This window comes from Malania oleifera, chromosome 7, assembly GCF_029873635.1.
Source record: "Malania oleifera isolate guangnan ecotype guangnan chromosome 7, ASM2987363v1, whole genome shotgun sequence".
NCBI classification, from domain to species: Eukaryota; Viridiplantae; Streptophyta; class Magnoliopsida; order Santalales; family Ximeniaceae; genus Malania; species Malania oleifera.
Window position 1 is genome coordinate 97,343,326 of NC_080423.1, and position 25,608 is coordinate 97,368,933.

The window sequence follows — 25,608 nt, forward strand, 5'->3', positions numbered from 1 at the left end:
GCTATAAAATCAGCATCAGTAAAAAAGTAAACAGGCAGAAATCAGCCTTCAATTAAGTGAAACCATAAGATAAAAGGGCTGATGACAACTTGGAAACCGATTGACGTGAAGCTTTTTTTAAACCATACAAGCTTTTATTTAATCTACAAATCATATTCACCCCCTGAACTGCAAAACCAGGAGGAAGCTGCATATATACTTCCTCAGACAATTCACCATGAAGAAAGGCATTATTTACATCAAGCTGATGAAGAAAAAAATTCCTAGAGGCAGCAACCTCAAGTAAACATCAAACACTAACAAGCTTAGCAACTGGGGAAAAAGTTTCAATGTAATCTAGACCTTCACGTTGAGTGTACCCTTTAGCTACTAAACGGGCTTTATAACATTCAGTGGAACCATCTGAACGATACTTAATTCGATATACCCATTTACAACCAATAGGATGATGTGTGGGAGGAAAGGCAGTGACAGTCCATGTATTATTTTTTTTCAAGAGCCTTAATCTCAGCAATCATAGCATCTTTCCAATGAGAAAACTTAATAGCTTCATGATAGAACTGGGGTTCCTTAGTGGAAGAAACATTAAGAAAAAAAGAGTAATAGGAAGGAGATAGGGGAGTATATGAAAGAACTGAACTAAGATCATAGGGCTTACTTGAAGAAGGCAGAGAGCGATGAAGTACAGATTTGCTAAGGTGTGAAACATTGGCCAGATTACAGTGTTAATCACGTAGATATGATGGAGGATGAAGAATACGAGTAGAACGACGAGGAGGATCATAAATTGTGACATGAGAATGATTAGAAACATAATTATGTGGAGAATCCAAAGTGTTTGAATGAGAGACCATGGTGTTTTATGGAAAAGAAAAAAAATATATCATTAGAAAGATGTGGAAGAACTAAAGAAGAAGAAAGAAAATCAGAAGTAGATGTGAGAAAATTTGGAGGAAAAGAAGAAAAAGGAAATTGTGTTTCATGAAAAATAACATCACGTGAAATAAAAATTTCATGAGAGTGAAGATCAAATAATCAATAACCTTTGACAGCCAAAGGATAACCAAGAAACACACACTTTCGAGCTTGAAAATCAAACTTGTGACGAGAGGAAGATAAAGTTGAAGCAAAACATAAACAACCAAATACCCTTAAATGATTATAAGAAGGAAATTTAGAAAAGAGAACTTCAAAAGGGGATCTATTAGACAAAATAGGAGTAGGCATTCGGTTTATAAGATATGCTGCAGTGAGAATACAATCTGCCCAAAAAGTTAAAAGAAGGTGAGCTTGAAATCGAAGAGCACGAGCAACATTAAGCAAATGTTGATGCTTTCGTTCAACAACTGAATTTTGCTGAGGTGTAGCAACACAAGTGTGTTGATGGATGACACCTTTTGAAGCAAGAAAATCAGACATAAGAAATTCCTGCCCATTATCAATGCGAAGAATTTTGACTGATGTATTAAATTGATTTTCTACAAGAAAAAAAAAATTCTGAAGATTCATATGTCTCACTTTTATTTTTTATTAGAAATATCCATGTACATCGAGAGAAATCATCTACAATGGAAAGAAAATAACGAAATCCTTGTAAGGAAGCCACAGAATAAGTGTAACGACCTGCTGCTTAAACCAATTTTTTTTCCATAACATATAAAACATAAATATCATCTGTCTGAAATACTACTGAAAATATCTCAAGTTCAAAGGAGCACTGAGGAAAACTTTGTATGCCAAACACCCCTAAGCAACGGTATACAAAAAGCTGTAAACTGTCAAATACACAATACCATAAAACTATAATATTCTAAAGTATATTTACAACACAAAATACCTAGTGACAACATCCAAAAACCTGAGATCTACCCCAAAACACTGGCACCAAAAATACACCTACCCTTCCAGCAAGGGCAGCACAAGACAACCTTTACCCGCGAGCCTGATCTGCTCGCCTAACTGGATCTCCTGAAAAATAGTAAGTCACTGGGATGAGACAACGCTCAGTAAAAGGAAATATGTTATCACTAGTGTGTCGCGAATGAGTTACATATTTAACATACTGAAATAGTACTGATACTGTAAAATGAGTAAGCTAATATACTGAACTAAACACTTGTAAAGCAATTTAAAATATAACTGTGTATCTGAGTTTACTATCTGTACATACTGCTAATATGATAATATAACTGCTGCTGTGTGATATATTTGTACATTAGAACTTATGTTATACCATGGGATTCTATATATCATGATATAACCCCTCATGATAGGGTTGTGCAGCCCGTAGGCTGGACTTACTCTAATTGGCCTACCAAGCAAGTCAATCTATATTTGTAACATCCGCCAATCTAACACACTGCAATCTCTCCGGGCAATCTCCAAATCTAACATCGTCTAATCGACCACCTTAACCCAGCTCGTTGGGGAGATTGCAATCTCTCCTAATTCGGTTAGAAAGAATCTACATACTATCTGAGTAATGTGGTTGCACTTTATTTGTAATAACAATAGTACCATGCTCTGCTGTATATCTCTGTCTATAATTTCCTCAAGGATCTGATACTGAGTAATATTATATATATATATATATATAAATATATTTATCTTACTGTTTTAACATGATTTCAAAACAACCATAACACTATAAATCTGAGTTGTAATATCTAAAATATCTATCTGAAATATCTGTAATATCTGTCGGTATATCTGTAATTTCTTTCTGACATATCAATAATATTTGTTTGTACTATCTATAATTTCTTTTTGAAATATCTATAATATCTGTCTGTACTATCTATAATTTATGTCTGTAATATCTGTCTGTCTGAGTGTCATGGTTTAGAAATCATGTTATTCTAAAAAATGTTGTAAATCTTACTTTCTACTAACAAACTTGTATAACAAGATATCTATAAAATTTCTTAATCAACATATTAAACTATAATAAACTCAAGTCACACAACTGTGTAAATAAAATCTCATGCTTCATATCAGTAATTTCTCTGAAATAATAATACTCATGATATTCTGAAAAAATAACTAATTAACATGCTTAAAAATATACATACATAATCTTCTGTTATACATTCTAAAAACTCCTAACATAGCATATTTCTCTTATCTAATTTCTGAAAATCCCTTCTGTATCTGGCCCTATACCCGCAGGATTCCCCGCTCAACACCTTGGAAACAATATCTTCCAGAACAAAATATCAGTATTTCTCAATGTACTACATTTCCTATAACTATGGTAAAGGCAAATATTGTATAAAATGTCTTACCCTGATATTGGGATGAAATTTAAACCAACCCCACCAACGATCCGCTTCGGCAGACTTGAAAAAAACTTTACCAGGATCGTCGTGGTGGCTTCGGATCGTCAAACCAGTAAGAATCCAACCCGAAAACTTAGAGAGAAGGGGAAGGGGACGAAGGAGAGAGAGAGGGAGAGAGGGTTTCGTGCGTGATTTTCTGCCTAAAAATTCGAGTTTAGACTATTTATACATTGACCTTCATCGATGAAGTGACAAGAAGGAAGTTCGTCGACGAATGCCTACTCGTCGACGAAATTCAAAATTCAGAAAATAACCTCTTTGTATCTTCTCGTCGACGAGACGTGTCCTTGTTGACGAGACCCTCATGTATTCTCATCGATGAATCTCCTGTGTTCGTTGACGAGACCCTGATTAATTTCCTGGGTTATTACAAAAAGGGCCCCCAAATATTGGCATGAACAAGCTGAAAATTAAAAGTAATCACCGAAGTGCTTGAAGGAAATGGCAAGCGATGTTGCTTAGCCATGGGACAAATATTACAAGGACAATTATTGGTAGACTTAAAAGAAGAAAAAGAAAACAAATCACGAAATAATAACAGTCTAGAATCAGATGGATGACCAAGTCTTTTATGCAAAACATCAAAAGAAGAATGGGCAGCAGTGAGAGACTTTGGAGCTGAAATAGAAGGCGACATCAAATGATAAAGACCATTAACCAGTTTCCCCAAGCCAATCATCCTCCATTGCTGCAGGTCATGTATAAAACAAAAAGAAGAAAAAAAAAATGAAAGAACAAGAAAGATCTGAAATCAGTTTACTGGCAAAGATAAGATTGAATGTAAAAAGAGGAACACACAAAACATTCTTTAAAACTAAAGAATCAGACAGCACAATGTTACCAATATGAGTAACAGGTGCTTGAATACCATTAGGAAGCATAACAAAACTCGAAACAATGGATATAATAGAAGAAAAGAAAGTAACCGAGTTAACCATGTGGTCTATAGCCCCAGTATCAATGATCCATGAAGTGGAAGGGGAGTTACCCGTAAGTGAAGCAAAAGCATGTAACTGGGATGAAAAAGGAGAACAAGAATGATGAGAGAGAATACTTGTCATGTGTGTTGGAATTAAAGAAGTACCAGTGACTGCTAAGGCTGACGAAACTGGTGGCTGAATGAGGGCTAACAATTCCTGATATTGCTCTTGAGTAAAAGGCAATGATGGAGAATCAAATGTAATTGCAGTAGAAACATTGTTGGCTGAACTTGGTGCTGTAAATTTAGACTTAGTAAATTTGTATCCTGGAGGATAGTCGTGCAACCGATAACATTGTCCACAGTATGACCTGTTATACCACAATGTGAACAGACAAGACGATCTTTCTTGACAAAAGACTTTGTGTTTCTACGTGTGGAAGATGCTAGAATAGAAGAACTAATCATTGCAACTAAATAAAAAGGAGCAGATGGAACTGTAATCTGTCATTGACTCTATTCTTGAAGAGAGAAAATACTTTGTTGATTGGCGGAAGAGGATCAAGTAAAAGAATTTAACCCCGTGTGTGACTATAGGATTCATTTAATCCCATTAGAAATTGTAAAACATGATCATAATGTTGAAAATCCATAACATATTGTACGGCACCACAAGAACAAGCAGGAACACAAGAACAGAAGGGAAAAGGACGATAGCTTTGAAATTCATCCCAATAACCCTTCAATTGAGTATAATATTGAGTAATGAAAAATTGGCCTTGAGATAAATCTGAGATAGCTTTCTTGAGTTGAAAAATTCGAAGACCACTTCTGCAAGAGAAACGATCACGAAGATCCAACCAAATTGCACGAGCTGTGGTTGCATAGATGACACTAGCTGCAATTTCTTTAGAAATTGAATTAAGAAGCCATGCAACAACCATGCTATTGCATCGGCTCCATGGATAGTGAAGAGAATCAGAAGTCGGTGGTTGAGGGAGAGATCCATCAATGAAAGTAATTTTATTCTTTGCATTCAAAGAATTAAGCATTGATTGACTCCATGTATGATAGTTGTCTCCAGTTAAAACATGAGAAACAAGCACAGCACTTGGATGATCTGAATTACTAAGACATAAAATCATCAATGGTTGATGATGAAGAAAGAGATGATGCAATTGGAGCATCGGCCATTTGAGAGGCTTGAGAAAAATGCTCTAAAATTGCTCTAATACCATATCAAGATTTGTGAAAATATTTCCATTACATTACGATTCAATAAGAGTTTACAAGAGAGAATATATATACAAGAAGATAATAACAGAAATCTTAACAACTCAATAACTAAACTATAATTATAACTAAATTATTCTGTTGTTGCTAACTGTTTTGCTACTGCTCAGGTTACCGCACTCTTTGTTGCTGCTGCTTATTACTGCTGCCCTGCTATCAACAATTCATAATAAATACCCCTGTTTTGCCCTCGGAGTTAAGTGGGCTCCCAGTGGATTCTTCATGAGAGTAGTGAACTCCAGCTTCTCCGACAAATCAACCTCTCCCCCGTCCACAGCCTCCCACTCAAAATGCCACACCAAATTGGCCACAAAATACTCCAAATGAAGCATGGCCAGGCCATACCCAGGACACATCCTCCTCCCGGCACCAAACGGCATCATCTTAATCTCCCTACTCCCTGTTACATCAAACAGCTCCCCTCCATTCCCGCCATCATCTCCTCCATTCAACAAAAACCTCTCTGGCTTGAACGCCATTGGATCTTCCCACACGTCTGGGTCCCGTCCCATATCTGCAACCATAAAGTTTATAGTAGCCTTCTTCGGCACAAAGTAGCCCCCCAATTCCACATCTTCAGTAACAGCATGAGGCAGCACAAAATGGGTTGGAGGGTGCCGTCTCAAACCTTCCAATATCACAGCTTTCAGATAAGGCATCTTGTGCAAATCTTCTTCCCTCACCTCCTCTTCTCCCTCCCCACTCTCTCCAAAAACCCCACTGATCTCCTCAAATAGCTTCTCTTGGATATGTGGGTACTTCACCACGTTGGCCATGATCCACTGCAATGCCGTTGATGTGGTGTCAACACCGGCTGTTAGAAACTCCGAGCACAGACTCACCATCTCTCCTTCCTCGAGCTTCCTCCTCTCCTCTGGCAGCTCTAGATCCATCAAAGTGCCTACATAACACAATATGTCCTCTCTCTGATCATCTTTTGGGTTCTTTTTGCTATGTTTCTGATGTCTAGCTTTCATCCGGGTTCTTATCAAAGGGCCAAGTATGTCTTCCCTGCTCTTACGCAGATGCATAAGTCGCTTCCAACGATTAGGAAACAAGATCTTCCCCATCTTTGGCCAGAAATTGAGTGCTCTGAATTCAGTGAAAGCCAATAAAACTCGCTGTTGAACCATCTGGATCTCTCCTATTTTCTCATCGTCAAGCTCATCGCCAAAACACATGGAAGAAAGCAAAGAGAACATGGCATGCCTGAAATGGTCTAAAACGCAGATGGGTTGTCCAGATTGAGACTGGGATTTGAGGCGGGTGGTGAGGCTATGCAGGACCCGACTGCGGGCATGAGAGAAGGACTTGATGCGTGAAGGATGGAGGATTTCAGAGGTGAGGTTGCGGCGGAGGCAGCGCCAGGTGGGGCCATAGGCAGCGGAGCTGATGTTGCGTTGGTTCCCGTTCAAGATTCTGGAGGTGGGAAGAGCCCTGGGGCGGTCAGCAAATATGGCACCGTTAAGGATTAAGGCTTCGTGTGCAAGGGAGTGGGAGGCAGCAAAGATCGAAGTGCGAGAGCCAAAACGGAGGGTGATGAGGGGGCCATGCTTGGCGTGAAGTTTTCGGAGGATGGGTCCAAGCTCGGAGAAGGATCTGCGGAGCAATAGCAGGTTTTTGATGATGGGAAGAGCAAGGGGACCAGGTGGTAGGTTGGGTTTGGGTTTGGAAGGAGAGAGAAAATTCAGGAAGTATTTGATGAGTGCAGAGATGCAGAGAGAGAGGAAGATGATGAACCAGGTCTCCATATTTTGTTACGGGCAAGCAAAGAACTATGGCGCTTGCAGATAAGAGGAAGGAAAAAAAGGCGGTGGTGAGAAAAGTCATAGGAGAGTAATCAACCTTTTGGATGTTAACAGGCCCCCAACTGCGGATTGGGTTCTATCTGCCAGGTGGTCCAGGTTCTTCTCAACCCCAAAAGCTTCTATCATGAGTTATACTGGGTACGCACTGTTAACTGTCAACCTCGGAGGCTGGAGCAACCCAGCATGCCAGTTATACATTTTAGACAATCAAATTAAAGCAGCGTGCATTTCAGTAAAACTATTGTTATGCTAGAAACTGTATTGATTCTACTCGTCAACAACAGAAGGAATCATGATGCTTAAAACAGTCGCAGCACATTCATCAATGGTTAATTGTCAGTTTTTTATTGTTTAAATGATCATAATTCCTCGGTTCTTTCCAATCTGATTATTCTTTAATTTCCATTTTTTTAACATAGAATTTATAGTTATCTTTACCGTGCAAGCGAATCAAGCAAATTGGAAAACTACTCAAATTCAAGTACCAAGTTGAGTCGAGATACCTGACCATCTTATTCAAGTTCCAGCTACACTCAGCATCTTTACAAATGAATACAAACTCACAACTCTAATCAAGCTGAATAAATTTCTTGTTATTCTATTGTTTTATTTTTTTTGGTATATTAGTAATTATGTACATATACTTGGTTTTATCCAAATAAACATTATCAAATTTAATGTTATTTTCCATTTAAATAATATCGTACTTTAAAATTTCCAAATTGAGTTGATTTGAATTAAAATACCCCACTGCATTGAATTCGTTCTCATTTCTTCCTTTCCTCTAAAGAAGGTGGTTGGCGGGGAAGCGGTGGATAGTTCCAGAGGGGCAGTGGGCAGGTCTAGAGCATCTTCAGTAGATTTGGGCAAAGGCGATGGGCTGGCTCAACCTGAGAAATCCCAATAGGATATGTAGGTCAGTCAACAAAATTGGTTGAGGAAAAGGAAACCCCAGCGACCATTGACTAGACTAGATTTAAGTATACCTTATTTAGTTTAAATATCCCATTGCATTAACTTGACTTGATTCAAGTACAACCTTATTTAATTTAGATATCCCACTACATTGAGTGAATTTGAATTTAAACATCCCACTACATTGACTTGACTTGATTCAAGTACACCCTTATTTACTATTATTTTTTCAGGAATGCAAACAATTCAAGCCCAGAACAAGTTGTCCCTGCCACTCATCCCTGCACTACCTGGACTGCAGGAGGAAAAATTAGGTAGTCCCGGAAGCACCAGCTTAGCCCTCCTGTCCCCTCCCAATGAAATCACACCAAGTAATGGATTCTGACAGACATGCTCAGCTTAATGGCGTGGCTCTGCTTCATTGTCCCTACTTTTTCTTAATCAAATTAAACATACAGAGCAAGTGAAAACTGTTCACAACGAAGTTAATCAAGCAAATATTAAACTCTGCTATTTAACTTATAAAGAATATTTTTGTCACTTTAAAGGGGCAAAAATTAATTTGATTCTGTAACAGAAGAATCAATTCCCACTTTTAGTATTTCCTCCCCCACCCCGCCCCCCCTTCCTGAATATCCTTAAATCATCCAAATCAATGAACACTGGTTGAAAATGAACGTGAAGATCACACCTGGAACCATGGACTCGGGCATCTCTCCTCATCTCAATTTCATTGTTGCAAATTTTGTTGCCACGTCCATAGCTTCCTCTACGTGTGATGCATCTGTCCCCTGAAATCGAATATCATCCTCAGAAGAAAAACAATGAAATGACAACCAAATTCAGGAAAAGGGCACAATTTGAAGGCTTTCATACACTATTTCGAGAAATCGCAAGTTTTAAAAAAAAAAAAAAGGGGGGGGGAGGGGAGTGGGGGGCGTTGATGCATTAAAGGATGCATACTAGATTTACTGATTTTTATTATTTTTCCAAAATACATCTATTGGTGTAAATATTAAACTAGATGAGACCCAACTACTGTTGGGCCCTGAAATATATCTGGAAGCTACTTGCTAAACAAATAAACTTATGCCACAGGCAATTGGAGTACTCTTGAATTTAAAGATATCTCCCATGAGAAATATTAAACGCCTGTAAACAATCTTAATCTCTATTTTCTATCTTCAGTTTTCTAAAGAATTACAAAACTGCCACAATGTCTTCCACCATTTGTATAGGAAATCTGGAAAACATATTTTTATATGTTTCCCAATATCTCCACATAAAGATAGAATAATACACAAGTTATAAAAACCACCAAAAACTAAACTACTGACCTGGCCTTGAGCAAGACCGCCTTTTCCTTTACCACACCGGCCTTTCAGAGGTCCCAAAGCAGCCGTCAACCACTCTGAAACCTCTAACTGCTTGCACTTACCTCCTTTATCTGGAACTCCAGCATAGACCACAGCCTTGTTTGTGGTCTCATCTTTACTAAAAACCATGACTGACAGCCCCTGTCCAACCACAGCATAGAGTCAGCATAACTTTTTGTAAGGAAGCAAATGATATTGTGCAGCCATGAATAAAATTAAGGGAACTCAGGAAGCTATTAGCAACCTTATGCTCTATTACTTTCAGAACGGCTTCACGAACTGCAGTGGTATCCAAACCAACATCAACACGGGATATGCAGAAGATCTGTCCATCTGAAGCAGCAACTTCTGCCGTTTCAGTTGCAACTTTGACAGCTTTCTGTATATTTTCTTCTGCAAGCCTTTTTTGTGCCTTCCTGACTTGATCCTGAAAAATAAATCAACTTGTTTTACTCTACTGCATTCCATGTAAACAATTTTCACGCAGCAGGCATACTGGTTGACAAGAATTGAGAATATAATAAACCATTAAAGTGTACAAAATATAAATAGTTGACTGTTCATCCCAGCTGCGCTACCTGAAGGACGGCAATCTTAGCCCTAAGATCAGCTTTCCTGGCTGCTGGAATAGGCGCAGAGTCCACACGACTTCTTAAAGAAGCTACTTTCTGGAAAAAGAACATATTCAGCTGACTGGATACACCAGAGAGAGCAAAATACTACTTTTTAAATTTTAACCGCAATCTAGAAAACTTTAAATCCAATGAATGCCCATCTCCTAGAGAGTGAGTCCATCCAAGAAATTTAGATCATAGAAATATCCAAGAAATGTAGATCATAGAAAGTTCTGTTTATTTTATCCAAGTGCCTGGAATGTGTAATCCAAGGCAAATACTAGAAATTAAGTCTGATAGAGGTAAAAAATATGGACTCATGATTAAAACATCTACATAAACAACAACAACAACAACAAAACCAAGCCTTAGTCCCACTAAGTGGGATCAGCTAAATGAATCTTTTTCCGCCAATTTATGCGATCATGGATCATTTCTTTTGATAAATTCAAGGATATTAAATCCTTACTCACTATCTCTTCCCAAGTTATTTTAGGTCTACCCCTACCCCTTCTACTGCTCCCCATAGTAACTAAGTCACTCTTCCTCACAGGTGCACTATTTAGCCTACGTTACAAGTGTCCATACCATCTGACTCGTCTCTCCCTTATCTTATTTTCTATAGGAACTACACTTAACTTACCACGAATATGTTCATTCCTTAATTTATCTTTCAATGTTATACCACTCATCCATCTAAGCATTCTCATCTTGGCAATAAACATCTACATAAAACACAACAAAATAAAATCATGTGAATCTTTCTTTCTGGGTCCCTGTACACAGAGACAGATGGCTAAGAGCTAAACTCTCATTTCTTCTCATCTCCCCCTTAAGCCAGCATTTGTAAGTACCAAATACAGATCAATTTACAGTCTTACACATCCAAATTTTTTGTTCACATCCCAAATCTCATCGTCACAATTAGCTACCAAACATAAAATATATCATGATTGGTTGACACAAAAAAGAGGTTGGGAACAGTATGAAATAACGAGCATCAATATTTTAAAAGGTGAAGGCACAAGGAAAGGCAGTTTAACCCTTATGAGGCAAGGAATAAGCCTCAAGGTGTTCAAGCATAAGCCCTTTGAGAATTTTATTTTTTAGATAAAAATATTTCAATAAAAATTACATATATTTTTTAAAAAATAAATTTACAAATATAATTAAAAAGATCATATACCATTTGTCCTCTACTTGTAATCCATTCAAAAATACTTACTTGAGTTCATTTAAGTGAATCATGCCAAGGGATGGTTGTAACATCACAATGCTCAAATTGTTTTCATGATCTAAGATGCAGCTCAATTAATTAGGAACCAGGAAGTGTTGATACCAACATAAGGGACGGATACAACATGATATCAACATGGCAACACAATAATTTTGAAAAAAAATGAGGATATGACATGACAGTGATACATTGATTAATTAATATAAAATGTATTTAGGCATTTTTTTCCTTTTAGTTGAAAAATACTAGGTAATTTTAATTTAAAATGAAATATAAGCATCATTCATACAAGTTAGATTGTCACTTTACCTAAAAGCTTAAGTTGTTAGGTTGTGGGCCAACAATGTATACATCAAGCCATTAGCACTCCCCCACATGTGTAGTCCAACAGCATGTGGAGAGATAACAAAAGATAAATAACACCCATTACAAGGGGAGTACAATAATTTTTAAACACCACACAATAAATGTGGGCAACAAGAATTGAACACAGGACCTCCTGATAACCAGCTCTGATGCCATGTTTTTTACCACTTTACCTAAAATCTTAAATTGTTAGGTTACGGGCCAACAATGTATATAAAGCCTTTAACAATATACAATTATCAATTGCATGATTTATGCACTATAGTTATACTATCATCGACCTAAGGAAATGGCTAATGGAGGGCAAAGGGCATGGCTCATGAAGGAAAAAAGGGAAAAAAAAAAAAGGTTAACAAAGAATTGAAAAAATTAGTGGCTTTAGAGAACGGGGCAATTCTGGAGGCTGTTAGGTCTTCCGATGCTATGCAAGGCTGACGCAGTGGCACTAGGGCTCCAAAGTCGAACCACAACAATGTCAAAGAACCTTGCGAGTCAGTTTGTTGGCTTCTACATTCTCTCTTTTGGGGATTCTGCTAACAGAATTAAGGGGGGTAACAAAATGCAGTGTTCTGCAAGAACTGTCCCAGGACGTGTGCTTGCAATGTTGGGAAGTATCAAGAAGTGTCTCATCCGTGTCCAAAAATAAAAATGAAATAATTAATTTCCAACATGTGTCAGGCAGGTATCGGTATCTGGCATGTGCAGCATACCGACACTACAGCCTTTCAGAAGTGTTAGTGTCTCCTAGTTTTGAAGGGTTGAGGTTCAAAGAATTTCAGAGATCGTCATATCAGGACATTCCCTTTCATATAAACATCTGGTTAGAATTTTATAGCCAAATCTTAGATTCATGCATCCAAAATGAGTAAGCCTCAATTTAAAAGGCACAAAATAAACACCTAGTACACGAACACTTGAGCCTCCTCAGTGTTTGTAGTGTTGGCCTTTTTGAAGTTTGGTATTTTAGACTAAGCCTCAAGGCCTTTAGGGGCATCTTGCAGTGAACCCAGGTGTCCTCAGGTGCACAAGTGCACACCCAAAGCATGGATTTGATAGGTACCATCAGATGATATGCTAAACAACCATATTTGGCACATGATCCCAACTATGCACAAGTAGAAGTCCATCTTCCAAAGAATAATGAAGGGAAGCAATTAGTAGTAGTTAAAGCAAGTTCAGAGCACAATTTGAAATAAGCCAAAAGGGGTCAAAGGCAGCTCAGTAGCCTCATCGCAGCCCACAGAAACCAAGCCCAAACACCTGCCCCCCTCCCTGGGGAAAATAAGTGAAGTATAGAAATCAGTGGAAACAAAAGACTGGCAAAAAGGCGTGCAGTTTGTCATATAATAACAGCATGAGAATCCTGTGCAGCAGAGGATTATAATTTCCATAACTCCAAGGAAATATAATGCAATTCTTCTGTTTTTTAAAAATTTTCAAGAAACATAGTGGTTGTGTATGCGCATGTGTGTTCTTTTGTTATTATTTTTTGATAATAGTATTAAAAACAATAACCACCTTTTCCAACAAGCTTCCTTCCATCTTGGAGGCATCATTTACTTCACTGTCAAATGAGCATGCTAATTCCATTGCCTTAAAAGCACAATCAGTTGTAACGGCAGTTATTCTTCTGACCCCCTTGGCAATGCCCTCCTCAGATAAGAGAGCAAATGATTTAGCCTCCCGAGTATTTGCTATATGAGTCCCTGTTCATATCAACAAATTAATTTCAAAAAAAATTTGATGGCAAGGCTTTAAGAAGACACTTGAGAGATATGAGAACACTGCATTAACCTCCACAAAGTTCTGCTGAAAATGATAACCATTCTTCTTTTTCAGGTTCAGCCAGGAGATCCTCCACTTTTTGACCAATTGCCACAACCCTAACTGGATCAGGATATATCTATATAAAAAACAAAAGGATATTTAGAACATTGGTCTCTCATTGTAAAACCAAAAAATGAAATAATGATTGAATTTAAGCAGTTATACTTCTCCAAACACAGCTCGCAAGCCATTAATACTCTTGGCATCGGCAAGGGATACCTCCTTTGAAAATACATCCAACTCATCTTTGATTTGCTCATTCACAATTGACTCTATTTTTCTCAACTGATCAGGATGCACAGGCTTGCCTGTTCAAATATCAGAACACTAGGAAATGACTTAAGAAATAATCTCTTGCAAAGAAATGCTAAGAAATAAAAACTTGCCATGGGAAAAATCAAATCGTAATTTCTCAGGAAGGACAATGGACCCCTTCTGGTCAACATGATTGCCAAGCACTTCCTGCATCAATGTTAAAGCAGCTATAACACAGTTAGCTACCAAATACAATTTTTTCTTTCCAAGAAAAAAAACACAAAAAAAGTGAGAGGGATCATAAACAAAGATCATTGGGCATACCCTTAGAGCAAAGTTCAACATGTGTGTGCAGGTATGGTTAGGGGCAATGAGCTTACGCCTGTCATAGTCAACCTGCACAATCCAGAAAGAGCTTTCAGAATAGGAATAACTGAAAACAAAAAGAATTGAACAAATAAATATGTAAAAAGAACAGTTAAAAACAGATTATAAAATACCAATTTACCTTACAAATTACTTTATTGCCCGTGGAGAATCTACCAGTCTCTCCACTAAATGAGCCAATATGAAGAGCGTATCCACCATAAATTTGAACATTGTAAACTTGAAAAGATCCGCATGGGCCCTCAAGCAATCCGGTATCAAATATCTACAACCAAATAATCACTGGTTTGTCAAGGCAAATAATCTCAACAGAAATAAGTTCATAAAAATTGCAAAGAAGCACAAGATAATGCAGCAAAAAAGCAAAACAAGAAATCGGAAAAGATGCAGTTGCTTGCTAGGACTCAGAAAATAATTAAGCCTCCAATTTTCACCATTTCCCTATAACAAAGACAGAAAAAATCTATCAATTTATTCAGAACGGCGTGAGGGAGAAATCAATAAGATCGCCAAGAAAGGATCATTTTTTATACAATACATTCCGTTAAAAAAAAAAAATCAACAATGATTTTGAAGAAAAAGTTGAGAAAGTTGAGTCGAAAAAATTCCGTGAAAAAAGGTTAAAAAATCTGTACTTGAACCACTGCTTTTTATATGTGACACTAATCATTGTGAATTATGAATTCTATAGTTGTTAACATGGTACACATGTATGACCACTATAAATCATTGTAAAGCAATTAGCACCATGGTGGCCGCCTAGATGTTAGCAAGGACTTAAATTTTGATTTCGATGGAAATTTCGACGGTCTCAATTTACGGAAATTTCGATGGAAATTTTGATTTCGATTTAAAGAAATTACAGACATTTATAGTAAATCATGAAAATTAACAATAAAATTTTCAAAAATATTAAAATAGATGATTAATATGGTATCAAAATACATTAAAAAATGCATATACAAGTTTTTAGTGTGTAGGATATTAAACTACATATGGCGAAATCCTATCATTGGGATTTCGAGATGACATATATTGTTTACAATAATCACTCCATGTCATATAATTTCCAAAATATTGAGTATAGGTGTACATGTATTGTTCACAGTGTTTTAAAAGGTGAAGGTGTAAGGCGAGGCATTTTACCCTCTGCAAGGTGAGGCATTGAGGTGTAAGCATTTTGGGACTATATTTTTTAAAATTACTAATAAATCAAATCAATTTATATATAATAAAAAAATTGAAAATTTTTAAAATAATAGAGAAAAATATTTTAAAAATAATTTTTAAATATCATATAGGCCAATTTTAAGTTTTAACTTTTAACTAACAAACACAAACAATATATATTAAAATAATAAGCATGAGCCATAAGAAAAAGCCAAATTAAAAATGTGTCAAGATTCTAATTTCTAAAAGCCAGCTGCAGCCAACATAGTGGCAGAGAGTACGAGAGGGTGATGGGGTCGCGAAGAGAGGCAAGAGACTGCAGAGGGTCCCTGCAGAGAGACGACAGCTCCGAAGGGTTTGTCAATGGGAAAAAATATGTCAGAAGGAGTCGTCGTAGGCCGATTAGAGTTTGGAAGGGAACGTCGACTCGTCGAAGAAAGACGAGAAGCTTGGAGGAATCGTTGGAAGCAGCCATCGAGTCTTCGAAGAGAGAGGAGGTGTTGGAGGAATCGTCGGTGAGAGAGCAAAGGCTATCGTCGAGGAGAAGGCTCGCTGTAGGCTTCGTCGAGGGAGCATAACAGAGGAACCCTCATGGGAGAGAGGGAGGAACCTTGGCATTGAGGCGTAAAAAGGCGAGATTTTACACCTGAGGCGTACGCCTTCTCCCTTGAGGTGTACGTCTTTTAGGAATTATGCATTTCCATTAACGCCTTAGGGCATTTTAGGCCCAAAACACATCAAGAGGCGCGCCTCAAGAACGCCTTTTAAAACACTGGTTGCTCATACTCCTCCATAGTCATCTGGTTCATGGCAGTTTCTACTCGGCCAGAAGATCTTGTACTAGGATGTCTTCTTACAGGTTCTACTTGTTGTGTCTGTCCATAGGATTGTTTTGCATTTGCATACTGATCATACCCATATTCTTGGTCTGTTTGTCCATACCCAGAGGCATGTGGTTGCCAATTTCCATATTGTCATGCCTGCTCATAAGCATATGGAAACGGTTGACCATATGTAGATTGTGAGGAATTGTTCTGTGCAGATTCATAACCACTATAACTATTAGAGTCATAACCTGTTCCTATACTCATTGATTCCAAGCTAAGGGAAAAGGTATCCTCTTCTATTTGATGCATCCTCCCCTTTCCCTTTCTACGACTGTACTACCTATCAACTGGGCGCCTTTATCTTTGTGGACCCTCATCTTCTAGTTGGGGAGAGCGTGTATATTTCACTCCTAGTTTATAATCTTGTCATCCCTCATTTCCTCCATAGTCCCCACCATCACCACCTTGTCCATTGCTACGGCCGGGGTTAGATCCGCCACCACTAGCATTGCCGTCATTATCATCACCACCACCAAAGGGCATAGTGGATGAAGTTCCATATCTAGACCTAAGATTCATTAGTGAATCATCACTACTAGATATTACTTCTTCTACCATCACCTGAGTAACATCAATGTCAAATTCATCTTGTGCATGCTTCGCCATTTGTGAGTGGGGACTTCCGTCTCATTCATCAAGATGGGATGGTCTAATCCACTGGAAAAGTGGATATTCATCCTCATCACCCAATTCAACTAATATGTCAAGAAGGTCCGGAGGATCTTGTTCAGCCACTTTGTCCATTTCGGCCTCCATATCTCTTATTCGAAGCTTCATGTTGTAATAACAAAAAACAAGCTGCTGAAGTCTAACGTAGACTAGTCAATTTCTTTGCTTTATGTGAATGAGAGCAAATGTGCTCCAATTTCGTTCACAAGCTGATGAAGATGCAGTTTGCTACAAAATGCGCAATGCTAACTTCCTTAGGATTGGAGCACTTGATCCATACATCATCCACCAATCAGTTATGCAAGATATTTTAAGAACATAAGTTAGTACTTAGTAAATTGTACTTGAAGTTTGTAACTTTGTATTGCACTTTGTATATATAAATACTTACCAGGTGTCATGGTTGCCCTAGCTGCTTTAGCAGCTGCTTCTCCGAAGCTTCTTTTAACATCTCTAAATAGAATAATCTAAAAAAAATTGTTATTGAATAATTAAACATGCATTAAGACTTATTTTATTTAATTTTTATTTTAAAAATATACCTCATTTCTAATTTGATTCAGGCCAGAGGAATGTGACTTGAGGATCTTGAAAACTTTATGAACTGCATCAAGAAAATAAGGATCTTCCCCAACACCTTCTTTGTATTGACATTTTGGATTTAAAAAATAAGTTGTCAATCAATTAAAGTAAAATATAAATATGTAATAAGTAATTTGATATATAAATTTCTTGAAATTTATAAATATTTTATACCTACTGCATGAAAGGATGTTCAAGGGTTCTTTCCCACCGGTCATTGATTACTTTGAGAACCCATCTTGCACTTCTGGCACCTACTTCAATGGCCTCTTTCATCACCCTTATCGCTTCAAACACAAGTTCAAATATTGGCCACACTTCACTATCGACTGTACACAATACTCGATATATAGGCTCATAAATGCTACGAACTTTCGTCACTCTATCCCAAAATTGATGGTTAAGAACAATGCTTTCAATTTCTCTACCAAATTTTGTTCGGCTAAGAGCATGCTTAGCCCATTCATCATATGTGAATAGAGATTTTAAACCTACTCTATTTTTTTGTAGGCCATCAAGGACAATGTAGTTTGTAGCAAATCGTGTGACTTCTGCACGCACAATATCCCCTTGACAGTGCTCCCTCATTCTAGCAAGCAACCATCTATGATTATATATAAAATTAGTGATTTATCTCCCCTACAAGATCATTGTGTTTATTGCCTCTCTTTTCCCGATCTCCTAAAAAATGAGATCAATACAATGGGCAGCGCAAGGAGTCTAATACAAGTTGAATTTTTTCAATAATTTTAGACCGGCTTTCTTGTAAGCGCTTCCATTATCGGTCACCACCTGGACAACATGTTGTTTTCCTACCACTTGTACAACATGTTTTAATAGGGAATATATGTATTCATGATCTTTCATTTTGTCGGAAGCATCTACTGACTTTAGAAAAAATTGTGCTTCCTTTCAAGTAAACCATGAAATTTATGATGGATAATTTCGTAGGGTCTATCCATCCATCAAGCATTACAATGCAGCCATACTTGGCCCACTTTTTCTTCACTTCGTCTACGTGACCTTCCATTTCTTTTGCCTCTAAATCAAGGTATTTTATTCTAATTTCATAAGATGTTGGTGGATCAACTTCCGTTCTAGCTGCTTGGCAACCACATACCATGTTTTTAAAATGAGGTGATTTTGCCTTCTCAAGTGGAACATTATCATATAATAAAAACTTTGAAATCAACCTATTCATTTCTTCTTTTATTTTACCTCCTTTGAATAAATTTTGCAAGCTTTTTTGTTTTACTACATCTGACTTGTAATATTGAGAAGGCTTTGAAATATATGGCTCTTTTTCTGGCTCTCTCACACTTTATGATCGCCTCATCGGAGGTCGCCCTCCACTACTACCAGCCCCAGAACTGCCTCCTTGTTGGCTACCTGCAAACCTACGAGATTGGTCACTTTCCCATTCTATCTGTTTTGAAGCATAGAATGTTGACGGTATGCAGACCATTCATAGGGGGAAATTTCAAGCGGGTATGCAATATCATCAGCATCATCCTCTTCATCAATTTGTTGTGGTTGCATCAAGTTCCCACGCAATTTATTTTTTATTTCTTCCATTCTTTCTACTTTATTTGCCTTAGCTGTTGTTTTTCTTTCTAAAACAATTTTCATTTCCTGCTTAACTTCTAGAGGTACTTTGTCGCAAAATTTTATATTATGATGTGGGTCATAATTTGCTAAGTACATTTTTAATCTTGTTGCATCACCACTTTTCATTTGTATTCTGCAGTATTTGCAAATAAATCCCTTCTTTACATTGGGTATAGGGTACCCATGTTCCCATGCTAGATCTTGTTTTCTTCCTTCAAACATTTTTGCAAATAATTTTACTTTCCTACAAGGTTACAATGAATCAAAAATTAGGTGTTAAATTTGTCAACAATTTTAAAAGGAAATTATTTAAGATGTTTTGTTATCAATATAAAATTAATAAATAAGACAAACATTAAAATATTAAATTAAATTTACGAAATTTAATGATAATGTACAAAATTACTAATAAATTATGAAAATTAAATTAGTCAAATAAATGAAATAATTTAAACTATGTTAAGCTAATAAGTAGTAAATTAATTAAATTTATTTAATTACTAGGCTATAATGATTAGGTGTTAAATTACTCTAAAATTATTATTTTTTTAAATCATTTGAATGTTACTCTACAAACTTAAAAGAAAAATATTTAGATGCTACATAAATATAAATTAATAACTACAAAAAAAATATTAAATTATTAAATTAAAATTACAAAATTAATGATAATTTTTACAAAATTACTATTAAGTAATAAATTGTGGAAATTAAAACATTAAAATAAATGAAATAATTTATTAATTTATACTATAATGAGATAATAATTAGTAAATTATTCTAATTTTATTCAGTTACTTTGCTTACTATTTACTATATTTACTAGGAATGTAGGATTAAGGGGGTAAATGGGAGAGGTTAATGGGGAATATGCATCTAAGGGAGGGCAATCTCGTCAATAAATTAGGGAAAAGGGAGATTTTGAGTAAATAAAACAAAAATATAAGTTAAATGTTAAAACATGAAATTTAAAACTTAAACCAGCAATTTGCCTTTCAGTCTTTCAGTTTCAGCCCTTCCTTTTTTCGTGCTGCTGCTCGTGGAGGTGGACTTGAGTATTGAGTCTCTCGACTGTTCGTATCTTTTTCACAGCTCTGCGAAAGCCTCAGCCAAGAGGAAGATTGCAGCGACGGGAGTTGTTGCTGCTGGCTGCAAGTCTGCAACGATGATGGAGGTGCAGGGTGAAGCCGAAGGCTAGAGGCAGGGGGTTGAAAGGTCAGAGCACTGAAGGAGATCCAAAGGCTAGGGCTTTTCGGAGTTCAAAGATGGAGGCAGGAGGCAGCTGGAATCTATGGTCTTTTTTTTTTTAAAGTTTGAAGATGGAAGAAGAAGAAGAAGGCTTTTCTCAAGGTCCTTGAGGTATGCAAGCATGAAGCTAATTTATAGAAAAAATTTGTGTAGATATTTTCACTGGTAGCCCGTAGGGCCTTAAGCCTTTGACAAATTTGTGGAATTGTTGGCATGAATCCACAGAGCATCTTTGCAAGATCTCTTTTTTCCACTGTATACTCACGGGTTGCACAACTTGCACAAAAAGAGTCAACAAATCACGTGGGAAAAACAAAATAAAGTCAGAGAACAGCACTGAAATCCCCCCCCCCCCCTCCAATTTTTTTTTCCCATGATTTCCAGAAACTTTCGGAAGAATAGAATAAATTTTCGAAAGTGACCGAAATCTCAAAATTTCAGTCAAATTTATGCAAACTCAAATCTGTATCTCAATTTCCTTTCAGGACCCCTCGAAATTCGAGATTTCGATTGAAATGTCAAAATTTCAACCGAAATTTAAGTCCTTGGTTGTAAGGGCTTGCATTGGAGGGAGGTCATGAGTTTGAACCCAAGGGGACAACAGCGCAAAAAGATTTTAGCATGAATGTGATTTTCAGACATGGGATGGTCTATAGGGGGCGGGGAGCATAATGTCATGACAGCTTGAACAGATTCCACCAAGGAAGAATCATTTTCTGAGGGCTTGTTCACAAGACCTCTCCTGGCATTGGTTCATGAGCTGGTAGGACCTCCAGTTGTCATGCCCAATGAAGGCTGCCATATTTGATTGTTCCAACATACCCTCTTTACAAAAATCAAATGAAAAATATAAAACAAATCTCTAATTAGAAATGCTCAAGCGAAGTAATACTTGTTCAGTGATTCATTTAAGTGCAACGAAGAATTTATTCAAGCCTCAATACCCAATCACAAAATAGAGCATAACCATGAAATTTCCCCATAATGGTCATGTTCTACTAGTCTCCTAAATAAATGATCTGCCACAGTGGCTGACAAGTTAAAATTACTCAAATTTCACGCCATTTTGCAGTTCACTATACGCATGTTAAACACGACAGTATTCATCATTTAGGTCCCAAGTCTAGTTGAAAGAACCCATGCATCGAAATTCCAGTGTTTACAACAATATGTCATCAGGTGAAGGAGTTCAAAAAAGACATAGGTTGCACAATACCTGACCACCTTGCTCAGCATAAAAACTTGTGGTTTCCAAAACAATACCAACTTCACCAACACCAGCAGCAGTTTCCAAGAACTCAGATCCAGTGTAAATAGCTCTTATTACACTTTCATGATCCTGAAACAGTTGATGAAGTGTTAAAAACATCAACAAGAAATAAAGAAGAGGCAGAGAACAGAGAGGGGGGATTAGAAAACTACAAATGAAAGTAGGGACAAATCAAATAATGGAAAAATCAGATATAAAATTGTAGGCCATCCATATAAACCATGCAAGAAAAAAATCATAAGCGATAACTTTAAAGGGTTTATATTAATGCTTGAAGGAAAAACTAGAGCATGATCAGTTCTAAGTTGGACCAAGGAGTAAACTAATTAAACCACAAATAATCTCTAATCAACTAAGAGAACTTTAGGCAGTTTTCAACCTACACTTTTGGGTCATAATATTCCAAAATTAAAAGTATATTTAAAAAAATATATATCACACATTTAATGATTTGAAACTACCTATGAAAATCTGTAACCACTTAAAACTATTCATAATTACAAAATCAAAAGTAATATGTACCCCAAGAAAAAGGAATCAAAGTGCATGGTACCACTGAAAAAAAAAAAAAAAGCATCAACACTGTCACATCATTCTGATTTGAGCCTTTTTGAATTAAATTCAAGATGTTCTTCTAAATATGCCATATGCCAAAAGCTCATATGATAAAAAGTCTTCCAGGCGTAAAGGGTTCACAATGATAAAAGGCCACTAACATGCCATGTATTTTCATCTACAGTGTGACTGTAACGATTAAGCATTTAGAGAACAATCACCCCCCCCCACCAAAAAAAAAAATGTGCAGGTGACGCAAAGGATATTAATGGGGGCAGACGTGGAGGTCATGGAGCTCAAAATGGAGGGACTGATAATTTCAGAGATTAAAGTGGTGGTTTTTAAATGATGTGGTTGTGATAGAAATAGTCATAAGTATTGTGAAATCGAAGCGATGGACGTAGTTTAGTCTGGCAAGAGTGAAATGCCCAAAGCCCCACTTCCTCATCCCACTCATACGGAATAAGTGTGTGGAATGAGAGTTTAAATGAAACTCTCATCCCACATCTGAGGTATGATGTCTCATGTCCAGGCTTGGCCATGAGTCCCATTTAGGACTCAGCTCAAAGTAGTTTGACAAATTTTTATATTTTTTATTTTATTTGAAGATCTTCATGTGTGTCCCTTTCTTAAGCAAGCATTCCTTGGCACACTCATTGATCTTTTAAGGCAGGCCTGAGCAAGGGTGAGACAAGCCTGATGATTGGCCTGGGCTCAGGGTGAGGCAAGTAATCTTAGTACTATCCCTAGGCCCAACCTAAACCAAACTAGGCCTGGTCCATGCTCAGGACATTTTATTGAAAATGTGAGAAAACATTGGAAAAGTCACAAATATTTTTTCATTTCAACCCTGCGACATAGAAGGAATAGGAAACAAGCCAAACACAAGAAAAGTAGAACAACCTCCAGTTCCGCATGAGGTTCTTCTGCACATTTCTGTTGGTTAAAAGTTTATACCCATATTGCACAAACTCAGTTGCACAGAAAATCATTTTAAACAAAGGCATCAAATAAAAATTACACAGTACCCATTTAAGCAGATACCAGTGAGAGCTAGTCTTCGCATTATTTGGGATTGCTTAGGTGCAAACAAAGAATAGTTGGGAAAGTTTTCTTTAGCTTTATCTTGTTTCCACTTTATGTATGACAAAGACGTTGCACCCCTTGATACCTTCACTGAGATTAACTCAACAGATTGCAATGTGGTAGAGTAACAAGTACTTGTGTTCATGCAGTTGCAAAGAGTTGACATCAGTGGAGAGTCAATAGCAACAAAGTGTGCCATGGACTTAATGAAATAGGTGGAGCTGGTGGCAAGTGTAAAATTGATTGTAAGTAGGTCTTGGTAGCAGTGGTGTGCCAGTGGCGGTGTTGGAGGCAAGGCTGTAGCAATGTGCAGGCACCGTAACATGAGCAGTGTGGTTAGAAATGATAGCAGTGATGGCATGGCCACAAAAGTGGAGTAACTGGGAATGTGCAGTGCGAGCAGTGGAAATAATATGTCTATTCACAGCTCCATAGGTTCATTCACAGGTTCATGCATGTACTCACATGTGCATGCCCATGCTGTGCATGTGAGACCATGCATGCTCGCATATACTACAACTATACAATTATAACTACTTTTCTGTATGTTTTCTGGTGATGAAGTTGCAACTGATATTTATGGAACTGTTACAATTGCTAATAACCAATAGCAACATCACAACACAAACATCCCAAATGACAGTTTGAAACATAATTCTGCTTCTAGAAATTCAGCAGAAAAATAATGTATACTAACCTGGAACCATGTGAACTTGCTGAGATCATTTGTAGCTGCAACCCCCTTCCTGTGTAATGCTGATGTGGCATCAGCATCCATGACAATAGTACCACCAGCTTGCTGCCAATATACATACAAACACATGCATAAGATTTTTATATCATATACAGCTTTGGGCAGCATTTTGAATGACTTAACAACGTTGGTGGTCCATAATTTTCATGCAAGAAATTTTCTGTATTATTTTTTATTAATAGAAATTAAGGCTTTTCAATTGTATCAATGTTAGCCTTACATCTGAATAAATAGGGCATTAATGTGAGATCCAGGGTGAATTTTCTTATCAAAAAAAAAAAAGTGAGATATTGAGGAACAGCTCAATTTTTGATAATGTCCCAATTTTTTTTTTCCTGTACTTTACATCACTTATAGATTTCCATGTCAAATTTATTGTTTTAGACCATGATAACTTCTATGAAGAAGGGTCGTCTCTCATTCTCTCCCCTGACATAAACATAGGCGGGTCCAAACTCCAAGATTTTGGTTTCATGAGTTGCAGGTGGATTTATACTTCAAAATTATGGTTTTAGCATGCAGAACCCAATGAACATGTGGACTGCCACTGATATTGCTGATCTTTCACCACCTCATTTCTATATTGGTGGCTTTCTAATATATTTTCCATCTTAACTTGTCAAAAATATAAAAAGGAAAAATTAATGCTTTCTACTTCTATTATTAAAAAAATAAAAAGCCAAAAAATTGAAATTTTGTGGTGTATTTTTTGAATTTCTATAATTTTTATTTAGTACAAAATTAATGGGCATGGTTTCCCGACTATTCATGGTAATATGGCTTTTCAATAAAGATCGGTTTTCACAGCCTGCCATTGGGCAAAATTTTCTTTTAAAAAATTTTTTTGGGTGTTTGTTGTTCACTTGTGCCTTATAACTATGCAAATATAACAGTTTCAAGCAAAAGGGCTCTGTGCTTATGACCATCATGTCTATTTTCGTAATTTTTTATGCCTCAGGAGCAAAGCATATGCAGCAAGGCTTGTGCTTTAAGTAGACTTGGATGGGGTGATCTACATCAAGAATGCCAGCTTTGTGCTAGGCACAAAAAAAGCACATCTGCATATTCGGAAAGCAGCATATTTTGGATTTGGTCTTACAGAAAAATCAGCAGCTTATTTTACAAGTGAAAACATTCAACTAAATGGTTACCTGAGATTTTTCATGTAAACAAGTAAATATTCTTAACTGGAATTCAATAAAAAAGGCATCCCCGGGCCACAAGGCTCCCTGCATTGCAAGAGGCAGGGGGAGGGTTGTCATAGGTACACAGCCTAACCCCTACTTTTATGCAAAGCGTCTGTTTCCTCGGGCTCGAACCTGTGACCAAACGATCACAAAGGAACAACCTTACTGTTGATCCGAGGCCTGCACTCTGGAATTCAAATAAAAAAAACTTAAAATTAAAGACTGGGAAGAATAAATATGTCAACTCTCCCATTCAA

At 37.0% G+C, this 25,608-nt stretch overlaps 2 protein-coding genes across 8 annotated transcripts in view; both read right to left on the reverse strand.

Moving 5' to 3' along the window:
* Positions 1 to 1,624: 1,624 nt before the first annotated feature.
* LOC131159270 (alanine--tRNA ligase) overlaps positions 1,625 to 25,608 on the reverse strand; it is a 56,457-nt gene continuing 32,473 nt past the window's right edge. The window contains exons 12-26 of one of the 7 annotated variants that reach the window (XR_009137770.1): positions 24,108 to 24,209; positions 21,716 to 21,838; positions 14,457 to 14,600; positions 14,273 to 14,344; positions 14,080 to 14,155; positions 13,859 to 14,001; positions 13,661 to 13,769; positions 13,385 to 13,572; positions 10,228 to 10,317; positions 9,894 to 10,076; positions 9,611 to 9,790; positions 8,965 to 9,064; positions 8,564 to 8,703; positions 8,105 to 8,248; positions 1,625 to 1,968 (exon numbers count right to left, since the gene is read on the reverse strand). Coding sequence is in view for 2 of the 7 variants with exons in the window: in XM_058114016.1 (XP_057969999.1) it covers positions 8,993 to 9,064; positions 9,611 to 9,790; positions 9,894 to 10,076; positions 10,228 to 10,317; positions 13,385 to 13,572; positions 13,661 to 13,769; positions 13,859 to 14,001; positions 14,080 to 14,155; positions 14,273 to 14,344; positions 14,457 to 14,600; positions 21,716 to 21,838; positions 24,108 to 24,209 (1,482 nt within the window). In the remaining 5 variants the exon portion in view is untranslated. Of the gene's footprint in view, positions 1,969 to 7,810; positions 8,249 to 8,563; positions 9,065 to 9,610; positions 9,791 to 9,893; positions 10,077 to 10,227; positions 10,318 to 13,384; positions 13,573 to 13,660; positions 13,770 to 13,858; positions 14,002 to 14,079; positions 14,156 to 14,272; positions 14,345 to 14,456; positions 14,601 to 21,715; positions 21,839 to 24,107; positions 24,210 to 25,608 lie in introns of those variants that run through there. The other 6 variants (XR_009137772.1, XR_009137769.1, XR_009137771.1 and 3 more) reach the window with 6 other exon arrangements.
* On the reverse strand, positions 5,503 to 7,848 carry LOC131159271 (cytochrome P450 89A2-like). Its single transcript, XM_058114017.1, has one exon. The coding sequence runs from the start codon at positions 7,299 to 7,301 to the stop codon at positions 5,715 to 5,717; it is 1,587 nt and encodes a 528-aa protein (XP_057970000.1). The 5' UTR covers positions 7,302 to 7,848; the 3' UTR covers positions 5,503 to 5,714.